General features: G+C 35.5%; 1 protein-coding gene across 1 annotated transcript in view; it reads right to left on the reverse strand.

Annotated features, from left to right (window-relative positions):
- PDCD4 (programmed cell death 4) overlaps positions 1 to 16,862 on the reverse strand; it is a 33,388-nt gene that overhangs the window by 15,116 nt on the left and 1,410 nt on the right. Inside the window, exons 2-6 of the mRNA XM_077762428.1 lie at positions 11,214 to 11,320; positions 7,669 to 7,971; positions 4,963 to 5,057; positions 2,185 to 2,298; positions 276 to 497 (exon numbers count right to left, since the gene is read on the reverse strand). Coding sequence (XP_077618554.1) covers positions 276 to 497; positions 2,185 to 2,298; positions 4,963 to 5,057; positions 7,669 to 7,971; positions 11,214 to 11,256 — 777 coding nt within the window. The 5' untranslated portion in view covers positions 11,257 to 11,320. The remainder of the gene's footprint in view (positions 1 to 275; positions 498 to 2,184; positions 2,299 to 4,962; positions 5,058 to 7,668; positions 7,972 to 11,213; positions 11,321 to 16,862) is intronic.

The following is a 16,862-nucleotide window of genomic DNA, read 5'->3' on the forward strand; positions in this document are numbered from 1 at the left end:
AAAAAAAAAAAAAAAAAGACCTACAAACTATACAAAGCATGGGTGGAAAAGCAGGATATAAAATTATAGTATGACGAAAACTATACTTGAAAAAGAAAAACAGCTAGACAAAAATACACTAAAGTGCCATACGGCTATTTTTGTGTGTTTAAAAAATACAGGTCATTTTGTCCTCTTTTATCTACTAAAGTTTCCTAGAAGCATGTATGATTTCTATAATTGGAAGTGTAGTGGAGGAGAGGAGGAGAATGAATAAAAAGAAGAATCATACATACCTGTGGTGCTCTAGGAGTATCCAATGCCAATTCAGGTAGATCTTTCAATAATTTGTCAAATGATTTTTCTACATCATTTGTGCTCATTACTGTCCCACACAGGTCAGAAAGAAGTTTAGATGTCATTTCTCTATGACTAGCCTTTCCCTCCAATGCCAAGGACACTGCCAACACTGGTACTCCACTTTTCATTTCACCAAGATTTAAATCTCTTAGCATTTCCTATTCAAAAAAAAAAAAAAAAGCAAAGTTAAAAGTTAAAGAACCTTTAATTCAATATCATTTTATTTTTTGAAGTATCAAGATTTTATCCATATAGCCTTACCTCTTCCCCTTTAGAAATAATCAGAAAAGCAGTAAATATTGTAGGAATGGATAAATACATCTTTCTGTGCATATAAACTAGATACTGATCCACTTTGTTAAGCTTTAACTATCTGAACATCACTAAAGAATGTGAATTACACCTAAAACAGTATTAAACTATGTGTTGCTAAATTTGGTATTAGGAATTAATTAACCCTGTGTCTTACAATTTTTTTAATTTATTTAAGTAATCTCTACACCCAATGTGGAGCTCAAACTCACGACCCCGAGATCAAGAGTAGCATACCCTTCCAAATGAGCAAACCAGGTGCCCCTAATTTCCAGGAATTTTTTTTTTTAAACATTTTTTTATTTTTGAGAGACAGAGAGAGACAGATCATGAGCAAGGGAGGGGCAGAGAGAGAGGGACACACAGAATCGGAAGCAGGCTCCAGGCTGCTCTGAGCTGTCAGCACAGAGCCCGACGAGGGGCTCGAACTGTGAGATCGTGACCTGAGCCGAAGTCGGACGCTCAACTGACTGAGCCACCCAGGCAGCCCTCCAGGAAATTTTTTTAATGAATATTTGTGGAGATTCACTTTACATTATCGTAAGCTGTTTATATTCTACTGTTCAAACATTTCTCTTTGCATTAAAGTTTACTTTATACTGTTCACATTAAGTTTAAAGGAGATCTTTTTCTTTTTTTTTTAATGCTCAGCCAGCTAAGCCACCCAGGAGTTCCTAAAAGAGAGCAATTTTAGTACTTTAAGTCGGTAATCCTAGTTAGGTAATTTTATTTTACTTTTTATGATTTACTTTATGAACAATTCATACCACAGGAAATGTTCCTGTGCAAATTACATTTCAAAAACACATTTGTTCTCTTAGTTCCTGTAATACATTCTTTTTCAAATCTTTATATCTGTGTTCTCTTTCTTTTGGACAGAGTACAAAGATAAATTTTATCTTAATCCTAAGCATTGAAATGAATGTCAAAAAAAATAGAACTGAATCAGGCATTTTTAACTGAGAATCTTGAAGAGGTTTGAGTAGGTCCCACAGATGCCTGAAATTGTTAATATCATATTTTATACACTATCAATTACAAAAATATATAACTACAAAAAGTGTTAAAATATTGTTGTGCCATTTTTCAGGGAAAGGAATGGCATATAGCCTTCATAACAAGTAGGAAAGAACTAATCTAAATTAAGAAAATTTTACTTCATTTCTTAGAAATTCATATGTAAAAGAAAATGCTTAAAACTTATTCAGTGATCCAAGATAATTTTGGATATGATGTTTTGCTTTTAATTATGTTTTCTCTCCTATGTTAAGTAAATTATACGCGCGGGGCACCTGGGTGGCTCAGTCGGTTAAGCGTCCCACTTTGGCTCAGGTCAGATCTCACAGTTTGTGGGTTCAAGCCCTGAATCAGGCTCTGTGCTGACAGCTCAAGCCTGGAGCCTGTTTCGGATTCTGTATCTCTCTCTCTCTGCCCCTCCCCCACCTATGCTCTGTCTCTCTCTGTCTCAAAAATAAATAAACTATAAAAAACAATTTAAAAAAAAGTAAATTATACGTGCAATTTTAAACCTACCGCAACTTCATTAGTATCTCCGTGCTCAAAATACTCCTGTATGATTGGTGTTAAGGTCTTCTCAAATGCTGTTTCATCCAAAGGCAAAACTACAGTTTCATAAACACAGTTTTCCTAGGAAGGGAAGGAGGAGAAAAATTATAAATTAAAAATCAAAGTGCTCAATAAACTGAAATTTGTTTTATAATTTTATATCCAGGGTGCCTGGGTGGCTCAGTCAGATAAGTATCCAACTCTTGGTTTTGGCACAGGTCATGATCTCATGGTGGTAGAAGACAGAGCCCCAAAATGGGCTCTGCGCTGGACTTGGAGCTTGCCTACAACTCACCTTCTCTCCCTCTTCCTCTGTCCCTCCTCTGTTCACATACACACTATAAATAAATAAATAATACTTTTATGTTCTAACTTTATATCCCAACTAATTTTATATACCATCCTCATTCAGGGCAAGAAAATGTTGTGCTACATGCTTTGAATACTGATACCAAAATAGAATCCATGTCACTGGTTTGGTTTTTTGTTGTTTTGTTTTATTTTTTACAAATCTGAATAAACTAACAGAGTTTAAAACCACTAACCACAGCAAATATGACTTGCTGCCAACCCCCCATATCTTAAGTTAATTTTTATCTCTCATAATACCAGTCCTTCAGTGACCAAAAAGCTTAAGATGGCTTCCTAGCATACCTATTATTTTCATTAAAACTTCACTTAAAAAAAAAGATGAAGGAACCAAAGACTTCATGATTAATACTATAATAAAAATCCTTGTAACAAGAACCAATGTTGTAGTGACTAAAAAATCTCTAAGGAAAAGCATTAGTCATCAAAAATTTCAAAAAACAAGGAAACTAATGTTCATTAATTTTCTATCTCCTTTCTCCTCCACAAAACAGTCCAGAAATGTTTATGTGCAACTTGTGGCTAGTTTCAGTCTCACTTGAAAGACTATGATGTTAAGATTAGGATATTTAGGGGCGCCTGGGTGGCTCAGCTGGTTAAGTGTCCGACTTGATTTCAGCTCAGTCATTATTTATCTCATAGTTTGTGAGTTCAAGCCCCATAGCGGGCTCTTCCTTGATAGCTTGGAGCCTTCTTGGGATTCTGGCACTCTCCCTCTCTCTCTCAAAATAAATAAATAAACTTAAAAAAAAACAAAGAAATATTTCCATATCCAACAATTAGCTAAAACAGACAAGTATATACAAACAATATGGAATAAAAACAATCTATCATATGCCCTGATAATTTCCTGTCTAAAATTTTTATCACTATACAAAGTTCTTTAGAAAAGATGTCATAATGTCTGGGATTTGTTTCAAAATAATCTAGAGCATGGGGGGGTGGGGACGGTGGGGACGGTGCATGCAGGAGGGATACAAAAGAAACAGTAAACGGAGGTACTGTATAAAATAAGACTGATTATGAGTTACTAATTACTGAAGTTGGTAAAGCTGGGAGATGAGTACAGCAGGTTAATTTTACTATTCTACTTTTGTCTAAGCTAGACATTTTCCAATAAAAAAATAAATACATAGGGGCTCTTGGCTGGCTTAGTCGGTGGAGTGTGCGACTCTTAATCTTGGGGCTGTGGGTTTAAGTCCCATGTTGGGTGTATAAATTACTTAAAAATAAAGTTTTTTTAAAAAAATAAAAATAAAACAAATATATATATAAATTCATTTATATATATAAATTGAAAATTTACATTCTCATAGATGGACCTAAGTGAATAAGACTGAGAAAGACTAATACCATATGATTTCACTCACATGTGGAATCTAAAAAATAAACAAACAAACAAAATGAATCAGACATGTACATACAAACTGACAGTTGCCAGAGAGAAGGGGCAAGATTGGTGAAGGGGAGTGGGAAATACAGGCTTCCAGTTATGGAATGAGTAAATCATGGGAATAAAAGCACAGCATAAGAAAGAAAAACAAAACTTACAGTCTCATCATTGAAGAAAGACATTTATGTTTCCAAAATAAAATATACCATAGGGTTACCATTCTAAACAGTAATATTTAAAAGGAAGATAATATCTGTAACTCTTTTATGATATTCAAAAGAAAATATATTCTTCTTGATTTTCATTACTATAGAAACTATATTAACTCAACAGAATTTATTGAAAAATAGCCAACTTGTTGGGGCGCCTGGGTGGCTTAGTCGGTTAAGCGTCCGACTTTCGCTTAGGTCATGATCTCGCGGTTCGTGGGTTCGAGCCCCGCGTCTGGCTCTGTGCTGACTGCCAGCTCAGAGCCTGGAGCCTATTTCAGAGTCTGTGTCTCCCTCTCTCTCTGACCCTCCCCTGCTCGCTCTGTCTCTCTCTCTCTCTCTCTCTCCTAGAAATAAATAAAAATATTTAAAAAAAAAAGAAAAAAGAAAAATAGCCAACTTGATAATCCTAAGCGAATTTGTAAAGACTTACTTTTGACTCACTTTAGAAATGAAGTGAAAATTTATCATTACCAATTAATTTGGTTTCCTAATCCAAAATTTACCTAACAGTCCAAAAGTACTGAGTACATGTATGATTTAGATACAGATACTAATGTGTGTGTATTCACACATGCTACACATGTTTACACACATTATATATGCACACATATACACATATACTCTACATCATATATATATGATTTGACAGGCACAGAGTATAGATATAGAATGTATGATTTTACAAATGTATGAGTAAACTACAGACATGAAGTCGAAAAATTCATAAGAATTTTAAACATGGATTTTAAAAACAAAGTAAAACACTGATACCTGGTCATCTTCATAGTTAGGATCTTTCACATCCACCTCCTCCACATCATATACCTGTCCAGGTGTACCCCAGACACCTTTGCCTCCTGCACCACCTGAAAAAGTTTAAAATTGAGAAAGAAAAGAACACAAAGTTCAGAGTTCATAAATTTTAGTTGAAATCTGAAATAATTCTAGATATTCAGATATTAATTAAATAAGAGTTAAAAACTGAATTTTAATTTTTTTTCCAGTTGAGTTATAGTTTAAATTTGTTACTCAGATCACTTTTTCAGTAATGATTAGACATTATACATTTTATAACCTATTTCCAAAATATCAAGTTGAAATAGCTTATAAAATTAAAACTAGAAAGGAAGATGCTTTAAAATAGAACAAAACCAAGAAAGAACAGAAAAATAGCTGTATCAGGGACCCCAAGGGGCATACTGTATGTAGCTGAGCTCTAAATTTTATTGGACATTTCATAAGGCCAAAACAAAAAGAAATCTGTTGAACCAGTAAGATGTGGCATAGAAAACTTAAGGGAAAAATTATTTAAAAAAGAAGCACAGTTCCCACTGTTAAGTGTTTCAAAGTCAAATACTCATTATTTTTTTTTAACATTTATTTATTTAGGGGGCAGAGGGGAGGGACAGAGAGGGAGATAGAGAATTCGAAGCCGGCTTCATCCACGCTGTCAGACTGTCAGCGCAAAGCCCAAAGTAGGACTCAACCCCACAAACTGTGAGATCATGACCTAAGTTGAAGTCGGACACTAAATCAACTGAGCCACCCCGGCACTCCTATTTTTTTTTTAATTAATTATTTTGAGAGAAAGAGACAGAGAATAGGTGCATGGGGTAGGGGTGGAGGGCAGAGAGAGAGAATCCCAAGGAGGCTCAGTGGTGCCAGCACATAGCCCAACATGGGACTCAATCCCACAAACCATAAGATCATGACCTGAGCTGAAATCAAGAGTCAGATGTTTACTACTCATTAAATATGAAAGTACACATTAATCTATACTTGACAACCAGCAATGTTACAAATAACTAAGCTATTTAAGCTAAATAACTGCACTGATCACTACTACTCTGTACTTCTATATACAAACTGACCAGCTGAAGTTTAACAATTCCAATTTTCAAAGTGGTTTTTCTACATAAACTAACTGAAATATTTTTAAGGCTCAGCACACTGCATTATTTTTAAAGAATTTTTCAGTATCACCACTTTTTTTAAGGTTGTATTTTTATACCAAGAGTACAATCCCTACCACTAGAAACAGAATCTGGTTACTAGAATTCCCTTTGACCCAACCAATGGTTGTAGAGGCATTACACAAGAGTAACAGTTTTTGACAGATCACAAAAAAATTTTTAAGAATCCTAGGCTACAAATTGGAAGTTCCCACCATTCAGAAGCTACTGAAATCTCCAAATTGTATCAAAATCTTACCACAGACCAAAGCTAATAGACCCCCTTGTCAAAAATACTTAAGTATCTGCAACTGCTAGTCACTACTCTAGGCACTGGAAATAGCTGTGAAATAGACCAATCCACTTCAGTTTCCAAAAGAGAGCGAAATAGAATTTAGGCGGTGCCTGGCTGGCTCAGTGGGTAGAGCATTTAACTCTTGATCTCAAGTTGTAAGTTCGAGCCCCATGTTGGGTTCAAGGATTACTTAAAAAAATAAAATCTTTTAATCAACCAACCAACCAACCAATCAGCCAAAGAGAACTCAGAACCAGATCTCTAAAATCATTCAAATGCTCATCCAGGGAGGCGCCTGGGTGGATCAGCTGGAGAGGCGAATAACTCTTGGTTTCAGTTCAGATCATGATCTCACCATTCATGGTTCATGAGTTTGAGCCCCTGCATTGGGTACTGCAGTGCAGTGGGATTCCCCCCCCCCAACTTGTGTATGTGCTCTCAAAATAAATTTAAAATATATATATATTCTGGAGGCGCCTGGGTGGCTCAGTCAGTTAAGCATCTGACTTTAGCTCAGGTCATAGCCTCACGGTTCATGAGCTCAAGCCCCATGTCATGCTCTATGGTGACAGCTCAGAGCCTGGATTCTGTGTGTGTCTCTCTCTGCTCCTCCCCCACTCACGTTGTCTTTCTCTCAAAAATAAACATTAAAAGTTTATTTTAAAAATTCTGATCCAGATATTAGCAATCCAACTTATATTTATCATGTACTCTTAACAAAGAACATAATTATATTCATTAGATAATAGGTATAATGAATTTCTTTTTTTTAAACTTTTATTTATTAAGTAATCTCTACCCACAATGGTGGGCTCAAACTCCTGACCCTGAGATCAAGTGTCACATACTCCACTGACTGAGCCAGGCAGGCACCCTAGGTATGATGAATTTGACCCTACTTTTAAGCAAAGTTAGAGAATACATGTAACAATTCATAACTGTACAAAACATCCATGTGTATTTTGTTGAAAATAAGAAATAAAGTTCTGCTCAAGGAAACTGAATCTCCTCAAGAAAAAAGGCTCAACTTTCAAGTGGAATGGTCCTCAGATTATTACTTTGTAATAACATACAAAAATCACAAACTGTTACACCACCATTGTTTAAATTTCTCATATTCCTAGAACAAGGAAACCATAGTATAAGAAACAAGTAGTATTGTTTTCTTTTTTTTTTTTTTATGTTTTTTTTATTTATTTCTAGGANTCTGTGGACGTGGAATACACCAACCTTTCTTTGGTAGTCCCCTTCCTTTCCCAGATCTGGATCGCCTATCTAGCAACCTTCCCTTTGGACTGGTTGGTACAGTTACTCCACTTCTAAGGGCTTCACTTCCATTATCACTGACTGAATCGCCTCTGCCAGAGTCCCGGGATGAGTTCTTCCTCAAGCGCCTTTTTGCCTTGGCATTAATTCTAGCTTCATTAATGGAAGATGCCGAAATCCAATTTCCATTGATCTCATTTTTTATTTCCTCAGTCCCAGCATTTTCTTCATCACCAGAAAAGAGAGAGTCACTTAAATTATCAGGATCTTAAAGAGGAAAATGAAGAAAAGAAATTCTAAGTAAGTACTTTAACCATCCACGGTTATCCCAGTTATAGTCATAGGTTATCTTAATAACCTATCACATGAAATTACATTTTTTAGGTCAGTAACAAGTCACATATTGGAAATTTCATATGATTCAATCTAATAAATGACAACTAAACAGGATTACTTTTCACATTATCATAGAAAATAAACTAAGACAGTGAATTTTAACGAGCAAAGATTAATGAAAGCACGTTATCTTGAATGTTTAGAAAATAAAATCTATGTTAATATATAACCACAAATAAAACCTTTAGACTTTTATGAGCTAAGAGAGTTAAGCAACTGGAGATAGCAAGAAACAACTAAGAATCTTGAGAGAAGAGAGATAAACTAATATTTATAGAATGCCATTATTTATCAGGCATTGTGCTGGGTGTTTTTGTAATTAACCCACAAGTTTGAGAGCTATTTATTACATACCAGATCATTACTACAGATAAGGAAATAAGACTGAGAATGTTTAAATACCTTGCCAGACATCTCCTGATTAATTATAGGTACTTAGGAAATATTCTAATCCAAAGAGCCTGAAAGACATTTGGCAAATAAATGATCACATATGATTACTGAGCTGAACTGTTGAGGCTTCACTGCTTTGAAAGATAAAGGTTGCTTTTAAAGCCTTAATTCATCTCTCTAAACCTGACGTACTACTTACCATCTTGTGAAAATCTTCCAGCCTATATAAGATTTGTACCTTATCCCCTAAAAGACAGCAACATATTTGGAGTTCCCAATGGTCCTATTTAGAATGTCATCACCACTGCTGTTTCACTTATCAAAATCTTTGAGGACATACTCAAGTTTTATTTCCTCCACAAAACTTTCCTAACAATTATAGCTACAATAACACTAATGCCCATTCTCTGTTCAATTCACCACATTTGTTATTTCTATTTATGTAGCAGTCTTGCTTTTCCAAATAAGTCATAAGCCTCGAAAGAGTAACCGTGCCTTTACCTGTACTTCTTTGTACCCTCAGCACCTGAGTATCTTTCATACTAACAACTCAAATGTCCATGGAGAACAATGGCATGGAGATACTTGGCTTTGCTCTAAAAAGCTTTCTAAGTCAGAAAGCTACTGAATTAGGTCCTCTAGGCCAGAGTTTTGTTCATTATGGCTAAGTCAAGTCAGAGTTGAATCTCTCAAGTGGTTTTAAATATTTCTAAATGTAATTAGGCTGTGTCAAGTCCATGTGCATAGGTTTTAACATGTCTTAATATGTTGAAACTAAAATTTCTTAAATCAACCTATAAAACACATAGATGTGTTAAAATCTGTATAATTCTTGACAAAAAGTATGAGTCCAAAACAAACAAAAACATTAAGCAGCATCTGTCATTAGTCTCTGTGTTTTCAAACCATTCTCCAAACTGCATGGAAATGGAATCTCTAAAACATGTCCCCCACTGAAAACCCTTTGAAGGTATTTCCACTAGTTCAAAATAAAGTTTAAACTCATTACCTTGTAACTTAATATCCTACATAATCTTGCCCCTGCTTGTCACCAGAATAACTGCTGACCACCACCACATTCTAATGGTCAGAGCTTAGACTGAGATCACAGGCAGTTTAGTTTGGCAGAGGAATACAGAATATATAAGGAAAAAGAGAAAGTATAAATAAAGTGGGAGACCAGCTAAGAAAATGTTGCAATAATTCTTCACCTAACTAACTGAAAAGAGCAAGGCTAGTAATTTTGGGGTAAATAAGAAAGTGACATTTAAAGAAAAATAAAGGGGTTTTAAATGGAACAAAGAAGTATAAAATGGCGTCTTAAAGTGTTTAGACAGGAAGTCAGTGTTAGAGGATGAGTTTGAGACATCATCATAACCGAACTACGATACTACAACTACTAGCAGCAGTCACAGTCAGGGCAGTAGTGCAGCTTCTTTTGTCGTTGCCATCACTGTTGTTACCCCTAGATACCAGGCTCTATGTAAGGCACTCTATACACATGGTCTATAATCTTCACAAAGCTCTAGAAGGAAGCTGTTTATCCTCAATTTGCAGATGGAAGATGTTTCATAGAAAAGTTACATATCTAAAAAGGATTGTGGCCAATATTCAAATCCACATTTAAATCTTAGATGGTTATAACTATAGAAAATACAGAGCTAGAGTATAGCAGAGCACTGACAGCTAAACAGACAGGACAAGGGAGTGATTATAAGAGAGAAGAGCAGAAGAATAAGAGGAAGGAGGAAAAAAAGACCAGAGAGATCAGGCAAGTAAAATGGAATTTCAAGTAAGAGTATACAGTTGAAGAAAACGTTAAACATTTACCTGTAACAAACTGCTTTCATTATTCTACAATTAAGGCAAACCACTAAACTCATCCAGATGATAAAGGACTTTAAATTATAATAAAATGCTTTAAACTGTCCCTTGGAGTACTAAGTATTTAAACATTATTTTCTACAATTGGGTTTCTTTTCAACTATTTTAATATCCTTTCAAATATGTTTATATGACTTCAGCAGAACATACCTCGGTATATTTTATATATTAGACCTTATAATTTTTAACCCATGTTTCTATCAATTACTCATTTATATTTTGCTATTCATACTTACCTAGGCTTAGCGTTTCATAAGCACTATTGATCTGACTTTAAGAAAACCGAAATTCAAAAGATAAAAAACCTCACAATTCAGAATATTTCAAAATCCTAGTTAACTCTCTACAAAGATTAGTCTGAAAGCTAGAAGTACAACTTAAGTTGTCTGAAGTTACTCAGCATTTGGACAACTATTCCACAAAACCACTTTTATGGAAAATAAGGAAAAATACCATAAGCAATTTATAATAAGTAAATTACTAGGAAAGAGATCAAAGATACCAATAATAGTTTATATTATAAAAATCGCTAACTTAGTTCATTTGAAAATATTAATGAGCAAGTTCACTATTCTTCTCCATTCTGAACCATACAGTTTATTATAAACAACGGGGAATAAGAATGTATGGAATGTGAAAGGATGAGCAGAAAATAAGAACATGAAGAACCTCTATGAAAATAAAGAGTCACAAACTTGATTTTAAAAACAATATAACTTACCTGTAGCATATTAGAATGGCTTTTAAAGTAAAGATGGTTTTAATATTATGTTTCATAAAATTTGGTGTGACCTCAAACTTGCTCACAATACAGTCAAGGTTCAAAATATTCTTACCTGCAGGGTTTACATTCAGTATCTGCTCATTCTCTACATCCATCGTTCCTTAATGTCACTCACACTGATTAAATTACTAGTGGAAGTCTTCCCTTGGGATCTGTTTCCTTAAAAAGAAAAATACACTTTCAACATCTTCCAAACTGATATAATTAAGATAAATTCAATTTACTTAATCACACTTTTAAAAAAAATCAGCACATAATTTTTTTTTATATTTTTATTTATTTATTTAAATTCAAGTTACTTAACATACAGTGTTGCATTGGTTTCAGGAGTAGGACCCAGTGATTCATCACTTCCATATAACACCCAGTGCTCATACCAACAAGTGCCCTCCTTAGTGCCCATCACCCATTCAGCCCATAGCCCCACCGACCTCCCCTCTAGCCACCCTTTTTTTTCTCTGAATTTAAGACTCTCTTATGGTTTGCCTCCCTCTCTGTTTTTATTTTATTTTTCCTTTTCTTCCCCTATGTTTATNTAGCCCATAGCCCCACCCACCTCCCCTCGAGGCACCCTTTATTTTTCTCTGAACTTAAGACGCTCTTATGGTTTGCCTCCCTCTCTGTTTTTATTTTTCCTTCTCTTCCCCTATGTTTGTCTGTTTTGTTTCTTAAATTCCACATATGAGTGAAATCATATGATATTTGTCTTTTTCTGACGGGCTTATTTCACTTAGCATAATACACTCTAATTCCACCCACGTTGCTGCAAATGGCAAGATTTCATCTTTTTGATCGCCAAGTAGGATTCCAGTGTGTGTGTGTGTGTGTGTGTGTGTGTGTACACATCTCCTTNTTATGGTTTGCCTCCCTCTCTGTTTTTATTTTATTTTTCCTTTTCTTCCCCTATGTTTATCTGTTTTGTTTCTTAAATTCCACATGAGTGAAATCATATGATATTTGTCTTTTCCTGACGGACTTATTTCACTTAGCATAATACACTCTAGTTCCATCCACATTGCTGCAAATGGCAAGATTTCATTCTTTTTGATTGCCAAGTAGGATTCCATTGTGTGTGTGTGTGTGTGTGTGTATTACACATCTCCTTTATCCATTCATCAGTCAATAGATATTTGGGTTCTTTCCATAATTTGGCTATTCTTGATAGCACAGCTATAAACAGTGGGGTGCATGTGTCCCTTTGAAGCAGATTTTTGTATACTTTGGATATATACCAACTAGTGCAACTGCTGGGTTGTAGGGAAGCTGTATTTTTAATTCTTTGAGGAACATCCCTACTGTTTTCCAGAGTGGCTGTACCAGTTTGCATTCCCACCAACCGTCAGCACATAATTTTTAAAAAACTTTTTAATGTTTTTATTTATCTTTGAGAGACAGAGCACTGGTCAGGGAGGGTCAGAGAAAGAGGGAGACACAGAATCTGAAGCAGGCTCCAGGCTCTGAGTTAGCTGTCAGCACAGAGCCCGACATGGGGCTCAAACTCACAAACTGAGATCATAACCTAAGTGAAAGCTGGACATTTAAGCGACTGAGCCACCCAGGTGCCCCAGCATATAATTGATTTTTTTTAAACATTCATTTATTTTTGAGAGAGAGAGAGAGAGAGAGCGAGCGCATGCGCACAGGGGAGAGGAACAGAGACAAGGGAACAGAGGATCCAAAGCAGACTTCCCATTGAGAGCAGACAGCCTGATGTGGGGCTCAAACTCATGAACTGTGAGATTATGCATGACCTAGACTAAAGTCAGACGCTTAACCAACTAAGCCACCCAGGCACCCCTAATTTCATTTTTTAAAAAAGAGCTCTCTTTACTTTGCAAAATAGTTTACCACAATTAACATTTGGTTTCAATCTTCCTTACTTACAAGTGTATGTGTGTCCAAAAATAATTCCATATTCATGAATGTGCCAAAGCACCCCTTTAACTTGGAAGTAAAAGAGATGTATTTGTTGTACATGGTTATTTCAAGTTAAAGCACCATATACATACTTCAAATTTTTTAGATTACCAGGCCTCATAATTAATCTGATGTACTCACTATTGGATAGTTCACTACTAATGAATTGTGAGAACTATTACAAACCGCAAGCAACAGTTTTGGTTAATCAAGCACATCACAGGAATTCTGTTTTTCACCACACTACAACATATCTGAAGGCAGATACAGCTGCCATTTCATCATTCAGATGTCTATAATTATTATTATAAGACTTTGGGAGAAATTTTTAACGGTGTTTTCTACAATAAGAGTACTTTCATAATCAGGGCACCTGGGTGGCTCAGTTGGTTAACCGTCTGACTTCAGCTCAGGTCGTGATCTCACCCTCTGTGAGCTCAAGCCCTACATCAGGCTCTGTGCTGACAGCTCAGAACCTGAAGCCTGCTGCAGATTCTATGTCTCTCCCTCTCTTTGCCCCTCCCCCCTTCACACTCTGTCTCTGAAAAATAAACCTTAAAAAAAATTTTTTTTAGAGTATTTTCATAATCTGAAAACCTCATTCATTCCTTTTTTATGTTTAAAATTTTTTTTAAGATTTTATTTTTAAGTAATTTCTACAGACCCAATGGGGCTCAAACTTACAGCCCTGAGATCAAGAGTTGCATGCTCTACTGACTGGGCCAGCCAAGTGCACCCGTCCTAGTCTTTCAAAAACAACAACAACAACAACAACACCTGCCTACAGGCGCCTGGGTGGCTCAATCAGTTAAGCAATTAAGCATCAGGCTCCTGATTTCAGCTCAGGTCATGATCCCATAGTGCATGAGTTTAAGCCCCAGGTCAGGCTCCATACTGACAATGTGGAATCTGCTTGGGACTCTCTTTCCCTCTCTCTGCCCCTCCCCTGCTCACATACTCTCTCACTCACTCTCTGTCAAGAATAAATAATTTTTTTAAAATCTTGACTATTTAAAAAAGAAATATGTACAATGTATTAGCATCTCAGCATTTTAGACCTTGGCTTCAAAATGACTTAAAAATTATTAATGCTGGGGCGCCTGGGTGGCTCAATCAGTTGAGCGTCCGGCTTCAGCTCAGGTCATGATCTCATGGTTCATGGGTTCGAGCCCTGAGTCAGGCTCTGTGCTGACAGCTAGCTCAGAACCTGGAGCCTGTCTTCGGATTCTGTGTCTCCCCCTCTCTCTGACTCTCCCCTACTCATGCTGTCTCTCCCTCTCTCAAAAATAAATAAAACATTAAAAATTCTTTTAAAAAGTTACTAATGCTGAAAGGTGTTGATGAATCAGTTACCTTTAACTTAGTGATATAAATCTAACGTTACTTGAAAGACTATCAAAATATATTTTCATAACTATTACCAAAAGGTATAACCAAATATGATTTTAGAATCTCTCTGTAAATATTTTTCAAATAGTGGTTTATAATACTTAAGCATTGATCTGTTCAAATCATGTAAGTTAGATGTAAGCCCTTCCAGTTATTTACAATCATTTCACTAGCAGTGTGCTTTAAGATATGCACAAATTAATGAAAAAGACTAATAAACTTATTACAGGAAAGTTTATCTTTCTCAAATAACATAACCTGCTGTAAGATCTCATTTTAAGATAATATATGATGCCTCCTGGGACTCAACTTTTTTTAAGTGAACTTTCCCCCCAACATGGGGCTTGAACTCATGACTCCAAGATCAAGAGCTGCATGCTCCACTGAATTGAGCCAGTGAGGCACCCCTCAAATGAGTTTTAAATACCTCAACATATACTGTTTTAACATCTCAAAAGTTTATAGCCCCTTTGCTCCAGAAAAGGGTATTATTTTGTAAAACAAGAATAAACAGATCTTAATGCTAAAATGGTAAACTCCTGAATTGGCATAATCCTTAGGCTTCTAAGAGGATGTCATTATCCTTCAAAAGAAAATGGTGCAATCACTCTCTAATTCTATTCAGAATAAACAGATTCTATATAATGACCTTTCTAGTATCATAAATTCCAACAACTTTGGATTTAGACAGAAAAAAATGGACCTTAAAGATACATATAAATATATGAACAAAAATAGTTTGAAAACCTAAGCATATGGTGTTCTCCGGGTCTGAAAATTTGTCATATCTTCACTTCAGTATGGGTTACATGATATAGAAAAGTGAAAATGTCCTATTATGTGTGTATGAGCTTTTTAAACTAGAATTACATCATAAAGTCTTTTTCATACTCGATGCAAGTATATTCTTTGACAGGGTACTTTCTGCAGAACCTAGCTACTAAAGGAAATTATTGTAACTGATAGTTGTAAAGACTTTTATAATTCACAGAAAATTTTACTTGCATTATTTCACATACTTCTCAGAACAGGTTTGAGCTATTACTCTACTTGCCCAGAACCAAACAATTTCAGAGAAGGTAGTTAATCTGTCCAAAGAGAGACAGCTGTTGAATGGAAGAACCAAAATTAGAACCCAGATCTTCTCAATCCAGTACTGCTTGTACAAGTTCAATACAAGATTTTAATATCCCACAAGATTCCTTTTTAGGGCTAACAGACAGAAGCTTATTAAAACAGACTCTTATTGTTATACCAAATTTTTAAATACTACTTTCCAAACACTAAAAATATTTATTTTAAACTATTACACAGAAGACATTCAATTGGGCAAAGAAAATTATTAGGTAATGCCTCTCATCTATAACTTACCATATTTGTTTTTATTAAGGGATCCTAACGGAAAAAAAAAAAAAGCCTTGTCTGTGGCCTTAGGCAATAACGCAATCAATAGCTCAGTCACACTTGATAGCAACACAGACATTTTAAGAATTTAGAGAAGGATAAAGATACGTTGCATGTCTTTCCTCTCTTCAATTAGTGGAGCTTTTTTCCAATTTACTTAAAAATCCTTAAGATTTTTGCCCCAAACTTAACAAAAATATAAAGCAAAAACTCTAAAATGCCACATCCTTTATACCAAACAATAAAATTAATTTTGAATAAGAAAACAAAACTCTACATAGAAATTGAACAAAATTCAGGCTAGCATTAAACAGTTTTCATTTCTTCAAAAGTTTTACAGAAACATATAATCAGAAGTATTCAATTGCCAAGACATTCCCTAGAAGACAGAGCCTCACCTTTCCCCCCTCCCCCAAAAAATGTTTCCTGAAATATACCCCATAAACCACCCTTACATTTTCTGGAGTCAAGTTTAGGCCATATGATAACCAGAAAATTATTTATATTCATTCCAGGGCCACAATCACAGCTAATTAGCAACTTGAAATCAGCTAAAATTATTCAGCCCCAATGATGCAAAAGCAAGCACTACAGAAAATACCAAGGTATCCTGTTTTTTTTTTGCACTCCCAGCAACGATTTTCCCTTTCTCATTACTACAACCGAAAAAAACCCAAAACAATCAAAACGTAATGCAAAGATCCCTGCTGAGATAGTGATGGAATTTTAAAAAACCTATAATGAAGGGAGGTTAATGGCACAAATACCAATAGTTAAGTTAAACTCCGGACACATCTGCAGTGCTCTCTGTTTTAGAAAAGTATATGATGGTTTCTAAACAACCTTCTACGAGTAAGAATGCCAAAACTGTAACACTCGGCAGTAAAAATACAAAACGGGCGGTGACTCTTTCCCCCACTCCCCACCCCACCCTTGCACAAAACCGCATTTTTTATCATTTTAATCATGCCAGGCCCTGAACGGTCCCCGG

This window comes from Crocuta crocuta, unplaced genomic scaffold (assembly GCF_008692635.1).
Source record: "Crocuta crocuta isolate KB4526 unplaced genomic scaffold, BGI_CrCroc_1.0 scaffold328, whole genome shotgun sequence".
NCBI lineage: Eukaryota > Metazoa > Chordata > Mammalia > Carnivora > Hyaenidae > Crocuta > Crocuta crocuta.